The sequence below is a fragment of the Mycteria americana genome, chromosome 2, assembly GCF_035582795.1.
Source record: "Mycteria americana isolate JAX WOST 10 ecotype Jacksonville Zoo and Gardens chromosome 2, USCA_MyAme_1.0, whole genome shotgun sequence".
NCBI lineage: Eukaryota > Metazoa > Chordata > Aves > Ciconiiformes > Ciconiidae > Mycteria > Mycteria americana.
The window spans coordinates 25635703-25647510 of NC_134366.1; the positions used below are offsets into that span (position 1 = coordinate 25635703).

At 44.0% G+C, this 11808-nt stretch overlaps 1 protein-coding gene across 6 annotated transcripts; it reads left to right on the plus strand.

The window, feature by feature from the left end:
- Positions 1-1084: 1084 nt before the first annotated feature.
- CLDN12 (claudin 12) lies at positions 1085-11486 on the plus strand. Of its 6 annotated transcripts, XM_075492792.1 has the most exons (5): positions 1085-1265; positions 2700-2769; positions 4170-4237; positions 6659-6711; positions 7465-11486. In XM_075492792.1, the coding sequence occupies exon 5, from the start codon at positions 7493-7495 to the stop codon at positions 8228-8230; it is 738 nt and encodes a 245-aa protein (XP_075348907.1). In that variant the 5' UTR covers positions 1085-1265; positions 2700-2769; positions 4170-4237; positions 6659-6711; positions 7465-7492; the 3' UTR covers positions 8231-11486. The 6 variants fall into 6 exon arrangements, 5 of the variants coding, with proteins under 5 accessions (XP_075348907.1, XP_075348906.1, XP_075348909.1 ...); XM_075492791.1 differs by lacking the exon at positions 2700-2769; XR_012774169.1 differs by lacking the exons at positions 2700-2769; positions 6659-6711 and having other exon boundaries at positions 1086-1265; positions 7465-9691; positions 11075-11486.
- Positions 11487-11808: the final 322 nt, after the last annotated feature.

Here is an 11808-nt window from a genome sequence, read left to right on the forward strand (position 1 = left end):
CACTGGTCTTAATCTCACACATAAATGAGGGAGGGGGAAAAATTTGAAACAAGAGCCTGCTTGGCTTTATTTCAGCTGTGTCTGAAGAGTTATATGAGCTTCAGCAATGAATGGATAATGAGTAAGTGCAACACTGAGCCAGTCCCAAGAGCTGTAGCTTGCAGGGCTAGTACTGGCCCCTGCACTTCTTGTGGGGTTGACCTAGGCCAGCAGCTAAGCACCCCCACAGCTGCTTGCTCACCAGGACAGGGGAGAATCCAATGAGAAAAGGCGAAGTAACTTGTGGGTTAAGGAAAAGTTGTTAAAAAAACGAACAACAAAACAAAAACGTGCAAAAGCCATCACTTAACCACTACCAGACATACCCAGCTGCTCTCCTAGTGAACAGCTGCTTTGGGAAGACCAAGCCCCCAGTTTTTACTGCTGACGTGATATGGCCTGGGATATCCCCCGCCCCTCCTGACCAGTTTGGCCAGCTGTGCCCAGTTAGCCAGGCGCCGGGCAGCACCTGATGCTGAACCCGGTGCCGTAGGGGCGAGTGCTGAGCAGCCGAAAGCAGCAACGCAAGGCGCGGGGCAAAGGGATTCCCTGAGGCCAGTTAAACACAGCAAGGGGCTGTGTGGTTCCTTCAGGGCCTGTAAATAAATTGCTCCTGAGACTCATCGACGGCTCACGCAGGATTATAAAGAGTAAGTTCTGTTCGATGCCGCATAAAGTGCTGGTGCGTGTAACGGCGCCGGCTCCTACACTGAGGAATGTATTTTAAAGCACCGTTACCTCCAGCCGCGGGGCTGCGTGCCAATCGCAGTCCTCCTTAAAAACCGAGCGGCCCGCTCGCCCCCGCGGAAGGGTCGGGCAGGCCGGCCCCGGCCCCGGCCCCGGCCCCGCAGGAACCCCCGGCCCCGGCCCCGGCCCCGGCCCCGGCCCCGCAGGAACCCCCGGCCCCGGCCCCGGCCCCGCAGGAACCCCCGGCCCCGGCGGAGCCGCCCCTCCCAGCGAGCGCCGGCTGCGGCCCGGCCCGGCCCCGCCCTTGTGATCGGCCCCGAGCACCGCCCTGCGGGGGCGCCGCAGGGGACGCTGGGAGTTGTGGTGCGCGCGGGTGGCGCGGGGCTGGCACTGCGGCGGCGCTGGACTACAGCCCCACAACCCCCCGGGCGTCCCGCGGCCTCCCGAGAGCCTGAGGAGAGGAGCGGAGCTGCTCCGGCGGGCGGGGAGCGCGGCGGCGATGGTGCCTTTTCTGTGTGCCCCCGCGCCCTGACAGGAGGGTAAGCGGCGAGAGCGGGCGTGTGCTGTTGGGGGTGGACGCGGCTTCGGCTCCATCCCAGCGGCGCCCGGCGGGAGCAGCCCGCGGCCGCCTGGCCCTGAGGAGGGGGCTGCCGGCCCGGTGCGCTGCCGCTGGGGGGGCTGTGTGCGGGGGCTGCCCGCTCGCGCTCCGCCCGCCGCCGCCGTTAGGCCGGGGAGGGGGGAGGGTTTCAGCGGCCCTTGCCGGTTTACCCGGGCTCCCCTTGCCGGTTTACCCGGGCTCCCCTTGCCGGTTTACCCCGGCTCCCCTTGCCGGTTTACCCCTGCTCCCCTGCAAGTCTCGCTTCGCAGCGCCACCGGTTCCGTGCGCTTTGGTTGGGAGTCCGCTCCCTGTGAGCGGGTATCGGCGGTACTTGGTGTGTGCCGGGGGCACGCACGGCAGCTGCCGAGCACCTCGGGGGAGTGCGTGTGTGTTTTCCGCTTCAGTGTCGGCTGTGCGTCGTCTGCTTTTTCCAAATCAGTCGGTAAAATAATTACCTGTGCCACAAGTTTTTCTTGAAGCTCTTAATGTATTAGCTAGGAACATTAATTCCAATCCTTTACGTCTGGATTTGATTTTTAATAGGAGTTTTGTAGAACTTGGAACTGTGTGTTTGATTTCTAGAAGAAAAAAATTGACTGGTGGCACTGTTTCTGTATCAGTTACTTCCAGTTATCTTGAGGCAGGACAGGTGTTGGTCTTCTGTTTCTGGTGGTCAGTTATCCAAAACTCATAATAATTTTTTAAACTGATAATACTGTTGTGGATAGTTTCAGAAAGCATTTGTTTATAAATTGTACTTACTGTGACCTCCCTCCTGCAGGGCTTTACAGAACAGTGGTGGTTCCCAGACCATGGTCTTCTCGAGGCCATGCAAGGGAACAGAACTGGCTTTACTCGTCACTGGATTATGTCTCTAGTAAATGCCTTTTTTTTTTTTCTTCTTTGCTCCATTTTTTTAGCTTGTGGGCAGTTAATGATTTACCAGCTTCGACCAGCATCTCTTGTTACAGCAAGGTGGATCTTTAGAATAGGAGCCATGGTAAAATCTGTCCCTGAAGTTTTATTAGGAGCGGTAACTTCTGTGGATCAGATATAAGAGCCTTGAGTATTACAGCTGTAAAATGTCTGGGGTGTAAGAAGCTTGAGTCTAGAATCTAAGGCAAGACAGGGTTTCACGTATCCTGGCCAAAGTGTGCTTGGACTGTTTCCACTGGACAGCTGGTTCAGAAGTGGCTGAGGTCATAGGGACCACTGATGTTGAACTGATGTTCAACACCACCAGTGACAGAGAATAAGATCAGATGGACTAAACAGCTAGAGGAAAAGAAACTCCATGTCTGCAGAAGTGGAGGGCTCTCTGAGTTGGCTACTGTAGAATATTCCATACCTGCTCTGTCTCTGTTTATTACAACAGCTGATGGCCACAGGTTTTCATCATTTAATGGGAGGGACTCCTGGGCTGGGCACAGCTCCCTTCCTGACAGGTTTGTTTGCCAGTACTAATTTTCTACTTAATTATGGTTGTTACTGAACACTGGCTGGTATTTTGGGATGTGAACCTGCAGAGGGATCTGTATGTTTACTTGCCTTCAGTTGCTGCTAAATACACAGAAAGCTTAAAAATTGCTTGAAATGTTAGTGAATAAAAACAGCTGCTCTGAGCTGTGCAGTAATACTTTTTTTGTTGTTGTTCCAAACTCGGGGGGAAAAAAGAAAAAAAAAAAAAAGCTGCTGCTACTTCTCCAAATGCAGTTGAACATGTTGACGCTGATCTCTGCAGCCCTGCATAGTTAGTTTGCCCAAATTGCTGCATTTACTCATAGCAGTCCTGGTTGATTTACCTGGCAGTGGAAATCAGTGAGATACTTGATTTGATTGTGCCTGCATTTCTGTGTCTCATATGCAATAGCATTCATATTGGAGGACTCTAGACTTGGAAATTGGCTTTCTCATTTAGTGAAAAATCTGAGTTGCATGAGTGTGTGCTGTAATGTGTCTCTCTTGCCTAGATGGTTTGATAGGATAATTTCTTTGATGTTGCGCCCCAGGAGACTATGCGCATATAAATGTTACAATATTTCAGGTTTTGATATAGGTCATTTAGAATAAACTCTGTGTCCTTGCACATGTTAGCGCAGGAAACTCACCTTTAGGTTGTAGCTCTTAACAGTCACATAATGACATACTTGTAGGTCTGACACTGTCCGATAGAAAAGCAATTTTTCTATTATGACCTGCAGAGCTGCTCTTGGGACTCAGTGCTGTGGGTCCTAGATGTGAGCGTAAAGAGAATCCACAAGAGGATCCCTTCTCTTCCTCTGGACAAGCTGGACAGCCATTGAAAAGGCACCACCAGTACTTCCTGCCTTTCTCCCTTTTCCTTCAAACCTTTGTGTAGAAGCCAGGAAGGAATAGAGAACCACAAGTATATAAACAGTTCAGAGTCTGTGTTTTGTTCTCTGACACTAAAAAAATCATTGCACCTCTTCCTCCCGGCTGTTTAAGCACAGCCTGGAACCTAACATCTGAAATAATAATATTGTATGACTTTATATAGATTTTTTTGCTAGAAACATAAAATTCAGCATGTGAATATCTCCATGTCATGGAACACCCATAAGAAAGGGAGTTTTTTGCACCCTTCCTGTCTATTGCATGAAGACAGAGATGAGTAGATAGGAAGATAACATGCTCTGGGAAAAAATCCTGGGGGAAGTAATTTGAGTTTTGTGTTTTAAATAAGAGGAAATTGTAGAAAGCTGATGGAGTTGGCCTAATGTAAACATACCTAAGATTCCTTATTTCTAAATTACAGTGTAAACACTGTTGCTGGAATTGTGTGAAACAAATGTGATGTTGACTCTCTCCTTGTTCTGTTTCTTAGATCCAGTAACACCTTTTTTCCTACTTCTAAAAGTTGCTAAGGTTTCTCTTCGTTTGCACACACTGCTGGTAAGTACACTGGATCCATCTTAATTAAGACAACATCTATTTTGTTACTGTCTTAATCAGGGATCTGTAACTGAAGCTATAATTACAGCTACAAAGCTAGCAGTATTTGCAAGATGGGACAAGTTTCCCCTGGTGGGGGGATCAGGGATAACTTACCTACAAATTCACTTTCCCTTGATACCCTCTCATGGGAAAATGAGCTATTTTCTGTGTCTTTCCCTTCCTACCCCAAGAGAAGCACTAAGGACTCTTTAATTTTATTTTTTTTTAAGCAAACAAACAAACAAAAAACCCCTCAAAAACCAAATACCACCACCAACCAAAAAAACCTAAACCAACCCCAAACCAACGAACCCACCCCAAAAAAACAACAAAACCCAACCAAAAAAACCACCCTTGGTGCATCTGCCAGGAATGGCCAGCAAAAACAAGATATGCAGGATGGCCTAAACATGCCTGGCCACTATAGGATGAACTAGAGACGAAAATCTTCTGTCCATGTAACTGATACAGCAGAGGTAATAGAAAAATACAAATTTCCCCATGCTGTCCTAAGTCCTGGCTGCATAGCTGTTGTGGTTTAACCCCAGTCAGCATCTAAGCACCATGTAGCCACTCACTCTCCCCCCCACCTCCGGTGGGATGGGGGAGAGAATCGGGGCGGGGGAAGGGAGTAAAACCTGTGGGTTGAGATAAAGACAGTTTAATAGGACAGCAGAGGAAGAGAAAATAATAGTAATAATAATAATGATAAAAGAATATACAAAAGTGATGCACAATGCAGTTGCTCACCACCCACTGACTGATGCCCAGCCCATCCCTGAGCAGTGATCGTTGCCCCCCTGGCCAACTCCTCCCTTATATACTGAGCCTGACGCCATATGGTATGGAATAGCCCTTTGGCCAGTTGGGGTCAGCTGTCCTGGCTGTGTCCCCTCCCAACTTCTTGTGCCCCTGGCAGAGCATGGGAAGCTGAACAGTCCTTGACCAGTGTAAGCACTGCTTAGCAACAACTAAACCATCAGTGTGTTATCAACATTATTCTCATACTAAATCCAAAACCCAGCACTATAGTAGCTGCTAGGAAGAAAATTAACTCTATCCCAGCTGAAACCAGGACAGTAGTACTTGCCATAACTGTACTTTGATAATGTAGAAGGAAAGAAAATACCCCATTTTTTTTTTCCACCCTCTTGTGTTAGAGAATATGGGTGAACCTCACATTACTTCTTGCCCACCCTGCATTAACTCTGCCCAGATTTCACCATCTACTGTTGCAAATAAATTTGCAGAAACAGTGGATTTCTGAAAACGGTCAGTCTTGTGCTTATTCCAGCTGCTTCTCATAGAGCTCTGTATTGGAGTATGCCCTGCCTGCATGGAAGTTTTATCCAGGCAAAGGCAGGCTCTTTATGGAAGAGCAAAAGTATCAAGCTTGAGGAGAACAAAATTTGATGCTATATTAGATTTACCCCTCAAGCTCATTTGTTATAGTTCTGTTTCCTTGTAAGTTGGTTGTGTTGACCTTACTGAAGCTGAGGTTAAGCATAATATTAAATCAATTATGACGGAAGTAAGTCTTGGGTCCTCCTACCCAGGGGGTATCCTATTAATGACCTGCTATCTGAAAAGGTTACTGCCATGAGAACAATAGCTTGCCCACGCTCAGCTATTCTTAGCAAAAATATAATGCTATCTTTTTGATGAATAAGGTGCATTTTTAGCATAAATGTGGTTGTCATTATTTCTTTTCAGCAGTGCTTCTTTAAAAGAGTATGATCAGCACTTAAATGGTACCTACATACCATTGCAATCCTTCAGGGTTAGATGGCATAAAAAGTAAATAAATGCCTAATGCTTTCTTATGAAACAAATCGGGCTTTATTTATTTGTCTATAAATCAATAAAATGCTGGCTAGCTGTATAGCTTGGTAATGCTTGTAGTCTGCTTCCAGTATACATGAACATTCCTTATCTGAAGAGTTCCCTGGGCATATGGTGTTTGCAGGTGTAGAAGGATAGTGAGGGTTCAGATCCGATTTCCTCTTTGGTTGCAACCATGTCTGTAACCTTTCTGAGATACAGATATCCCGTTATTTGTATATGCATTAGGTAGAATTTCTGGTACCTAAAGAATTGTTTTGTGACTTTAGACAAATAAACACAATGCAGTATAATGATTTGGAAGAAATTTCAGTAGGAGTTTGAGTGAATGGTGCTCAGTGAGAATTTTCAAAGTATCTGTTCTTTTTTAAGTACTATAATTTTTAGTGTCCTGCTTCAAGTACACTCTGGCGTGGGTGTTCGGTGCCTATTATGTATTAGGCTTCTTTAAAGTATCTCAAGCACCCAGAGAAGAGATTACTGAAATTGAGGGGTTGTTTGTTTGTTTGGGGTTTTCTTTAATTTTTTTTTTAAAAGACCCATCATTGAGGCTGTTTCCCAGGATCTCTGCAGGCAAGAGGCTATGCTAGGTATGCAGACAGTGGTTATATTGAAAAGGAAGCAGCGTTCTTTAACACTTGCTCTGAAGAGGAAAATGTGAAAGCTGAGAAGCCATCTGCTTTCTGGAATTGTTCGTGTGCTTGGACAGCTGGTTTTGAAAGGCAGAAGTAGTGTGGAAGACCTGTTAATTGCTTTTGAAAAAAATCATAGTAAATTGCTCAACAGCGCCTGCTCTACTAGCTTGCAGCTCTCATCAACAACTTGGCCTATGTAAAATGTGGGTAACTGCCTACACATGCATTCCTTGTCCAGTCTAATGATGCTGGTTTTAAGCAATTCCCTTTCACTCATGCAGCAGCATGGTAGGACTGAACACGCACTCTGATGTTACATTGGTTGAGGAGAGGTAAACTTAAATCACACTCACTCAGTGATTCACCTTCTCCACTCAGACTCTGTAAAAGTCCATGCAGTGACACAAAGTGAAAGGCTGTGTAGAATTTCATGTTAAAGTGCTCCTTTTTGATCTTGAACACAGCGAATTTAGCAGTCTGTCAGCTGAGCAATCATAACAGTCTGTGAAATAATCTGAGGTTTCATTAAAGCGTGAACTTGGTAGTGTTACCTCCACATAAGTGTGTAAGGCAAAGAAGGTGCCAGAGAGTTACTGCCTACCAGCTACCACGCAAGTTTACTATCCTGGCACAAGCCAACTATATTCAGTCCTATGTCCATAAACTTTCACATAGTGATTTTTAAATTTTTTTTTTTTTTTTTTTTAGTTACAGGAAACTACTTCCGTGGGCAAGAATGGGCTGCCGGGATGTTCATGCAGCAACAGTACTGGCCTTCCTCAGTGGAACAGCCTCAGTAGCTGGACTCCTTGCAGCAGTTCTGCTTCCAAACTGGAGGCAAATGAGACTGTACACATTCAACAAGAATGAGAGGAACGTGACCGTTTACACTGGACTCTGGATTAAGTGCGCTCGCTTTGATGGGAGCAGAGACTGTGTGATATATGACCCACAGTGGTACACTGCTGTCGATCAACTGGATTTGCGTGTTCTTCAGTTTGCCCTTCCACTGAGTATGTTAACTGCTGTCTCAGCTCTGTTTCTCTGCTTGATTGGCATGTGTAACACAGCCTTTGTATCGAGCGTGCCAAACATCAAATTGGCTAAATGCCTTGTAAACAGTGCAGGCTGCCATCTCGTGGCTGGCCTCTTGTTCCTGCTTGCGTGTGCCATTTGTCTCACTCCGTCGGTCTGGGTCATTTTTTATAACAATTATCTGAACAGAAAATACGAGCCTGTCTTTAGCTTTGACATCTCTGTATTTATTGCCATTGCCAGTGCTGGTGGTCTGTTTTTCACTTCCGTTCTGCTGTTTCTGTGGTACTGTGCATGTAAAAGCCTACCTTCTCCTTTTTGGCAGCCCCTCTATTCCCATGCCCCTAGCATGCACAGCTATGCCTCTCAGCCATATTCTGCACGCTCTCGCCTCTCTGCCATAGAAATTGACATTCCTGTTGTGACACATGCATCTTAAGAAGACAGAGTCTTGGAAGCCAAGTTCTTGTGCTCATTCAAACCGTGAAAATCACAGGCTTGATTCTTTCTGCTGCCTTGCACTGAGAGTAATCATTTGTAAGGTCAAGTTTCCCAAGGTGCAAAGCAATGGACACCCGAGTTCAGCAAGTCCGTTGCTGTTCTCATGTGTTATTTCCTGACCAATTTTTTTTTTTTAATTCTCAGCTCACTACAGACAAAATTGCTGCTGATGCTGGGACAGTACACTAACAATAGTATCCGTTCATCCTTCTGCTTACTGATATCAAAGTGAGTCTGAACCTCTTTGCCCCTTTGATAAGCTATTATTAGATTCTGATCCCATTGCAAGAGCTACATAGGTGGACCCTTGCACCCATCCGTTATCCAAATGCAGGCAGTGGAACTGGGTGCAGGGGGTTCACTGAGTTTCTTGTTCATCTGGACACACTTATTTTAAGATGTGATGTCTGAAAAGGGTATTTGGCAGACTAATTCAGTTCTGTAGCACTGTTCTTCATTTTCCGCTGCATACACAAAAAGCTATCCGCTTATGAACTTCTATAATAGAATTAGTGTCAAATTACCCTTTACTTTCAAAGTAGCTATCAGAAGAAGTAAAACTGATTTAACTAATAATGTTCTTCTGTACTGTAATAGCATTTTGTGAATTACTGGAGGCTAGAAATTTTTTTGTGAATTTTATTTCTAGTCTGTTTTTTAAGTTAGCAAATTCACTAGATCTATTTTGTGATTAAAACAAAAACCACTTGTATTTAAAATTCTGTTTAGAAGCTTGAATATTTTATTTGAAGGCCGTCTTAAAGATGGATTTTCAAATAGGCTTTAAAGTATTATTCAGTTCTGGAGAGAAATGTCACTCACTGCAAAATGGATTAAGAAAACCATGAAGAATTCTGAAGGCTATGAAAGATTCTTTTGGAACACTGTACACAAGCTGTTACAACATCTCTCTAGGAAGGGGATTATAACCCTGGGGAGAGATTTTTAAATCTAGATTTATTTTTTTTTAATGTATATACAAGTAACAATGAGCTTGTATATTTTTCAGAGTTGATCTTCATGGTTGTTGGACTTTTCATGCTGTAGCTTATTTAATTACTGATTAAGACTTAACCTTTTCAGCCTTGTTCTTCAACACCTTTCATGTTGAGCTATTTTAAAATCCAGTTATTTCCTATGCTGCCACCTCACAACTAGAGAAAGTTTCCCATTCCTATTTTCTGTAAGATGAGGTCTTGAATAACTTGTGAGCTTCACCTTGTAGCTCCACAAGGTTGAGGAGGGATTATAAATTCCCAGCCTGGGATGTCTTTAAATAATTTTTTTCCTTCTAAAATGCAGAGCAGGTCAGCCCTAAGGATCAAAGCTTTTCAGTATGGGCTTTGAAATTACTTGGAAGTTTGATGACAGTGAGTTAAGAGTGTTATAATTAAGGCAAGTATTTGATTTGCTCAGATTTTGGCAAATTGAGATCTTGTGTTTAAGATGTCATTGCAGTAGGGAAAGTTATTTTGATTGGTGGCATTCTGGAGCTTAGTGGATATTTGTATTTCATTAATCCCAGAACAAATTTGCTTTGCTAAAAAATCAAATAGAGTTCTTGAATTCCAGTTCTGTAAACTCCTCCGAGGTCCTGAAAGTCAGTTCGTTTCTTTTTCCGTGCATTAGAAATAGGAACAAATGCTGTGCTGAGCAAATCTTGTTCTGTTACAATCTGTGCAATAACAGTATATTAAGAGGAATCATTGTGTTTTAGCTGGTAGACCTTGGACTTCAGTGGACTGAGTGAGGAAGCTGATCTCTGTCGTAAATTCCCAGCATAGTCAGTAAAGTGACAGGCCTTTCAGACAGATTGCTTGATTAAATCACTGCCTAAGGAATTAACACTATAGATGATAAAGAATACTTAAGGAGATAGCCCTCTAAAGTTACATGAATTTAATACCCTTGTAGGTTTACAAGGTATGATGTTAGATGAAGTATCTTTTTTTTTCCATTCTAATCAGGTGATGACTTGTGTGGGATTAGAACATGTATAATGACATGCAAGCCAGCTTTTTTTCTTCAGAATTGAACTTTGCTTTGCAGTTACTCTGGTTGTCCAACCTTAGATCCCGTTGCTGTTTCAGCTGCCCATGTCCGTAAATGATTTGTCAGGTCAAAGCAAAGGGACCGCTGGTTTGTGATTTCATGTCAGCTTGCTTCCCCATCATGCCAGTGTCGTTTCTTCTTTGTGCCTTGCTTAAGTTATGAGTTGGCCAGTAAATGTTAGTTTACAGTCAGCATCTGGTATGCTTTTTGAGCCTGAATTTATGAAGCATTTTGATGATTTTAGAGGGATGATGAATACATCTCTCGGTGACTTTAAAAGGAGCTGAATCTTCAGCATCTCCAGAGCAAGAAAGGCAGCCTGGCAAACCGATGTTTTCTTAGGAGAGAGTAAATGCAGCCAGTGTTTTGTTCTGTACACTTTAAATAGCAGATGTCTCTGACGGCTCTTTTCTGTTCTGACTTTGATTTTTATGCACTAAACTTTCAATCAGTATTTGCTGCTGTCTAAGCTGATAACTTGTTGCTTTGAAAATTGTGTCTTCAAAATCCGAGATGGATCTGAGTTATGAAAAGCGGGGATCCAAAAGTTAGTGGATTCCAGCATAGGTTTTGCTTAAGGTCATCTTTATCAAAAGGACTGTTGCATCATGTTGTATCACCGAAGCACGGCTGGATTTCTTCAAACAGTGCTGTTAATGTAAGTTTCTGCTGGATCCTAAGTGAAATTAACTGGAAGTGCTGTGCTGTATTTCTCCTTCTTTACAGAAAGAGGTGGCCAACCTGTGACACTTGAGCTGAGTGCCACTCCAGCATTTCTCTTGCTAAGGTTACCATCGTGCCCAGCGGCAGGGCTGGGGAGTGACAGGCCTCCCTGGATCTGGGGAGAACGCCTGTATCCTGCATGTATCTCTGCCAGGGAACAGCCGCTGGAGCGGTTAGCACCCCTGCCTGTGATCAGCTGCTCCTTCCTGGGCACTTTGCTGTGTGCAGGACAGGCACTCTGGGTCTTGAACACAGGAAGATTTTAATTTCAGTCAAAGGTTGGGTGCTCTGGGATTATGGGATCCTGTATTTTTTCAAGTAATTTCTGTCCAACTTCTTAAGTTGTGTTTATTTACAGTGTTGGTTCTTTTTATGTGAAACAGAAGATATGTATTTTTAATAAAACATTCTCATACAGATGCAGTTTATTTTGATTAATTTTGTGGAAAACAGTAACTTCTAGAATATGAAAGACTTTACCTGTTTTGATATTGATTGCCAGACTGTTTCAGATGCCTTAACAGGCTTAAAATGTAGTGTACTCTGCATTTTAACTCCCTAATTTTATAGGACTCCTGCTTTAAACAAAACAAAAAATCCAAACCAACCCTTCTGCCACCTTCTGAAACTTGACTGTTATTTATAATTTCCCTTTATTGTAAGCTAGTCCTACGAAGTACTAGGATTCTTTTTTTCCTTTAAAAGGTGGAGAGTGATTTCCCTTAATCTAGAGGGTTCCCT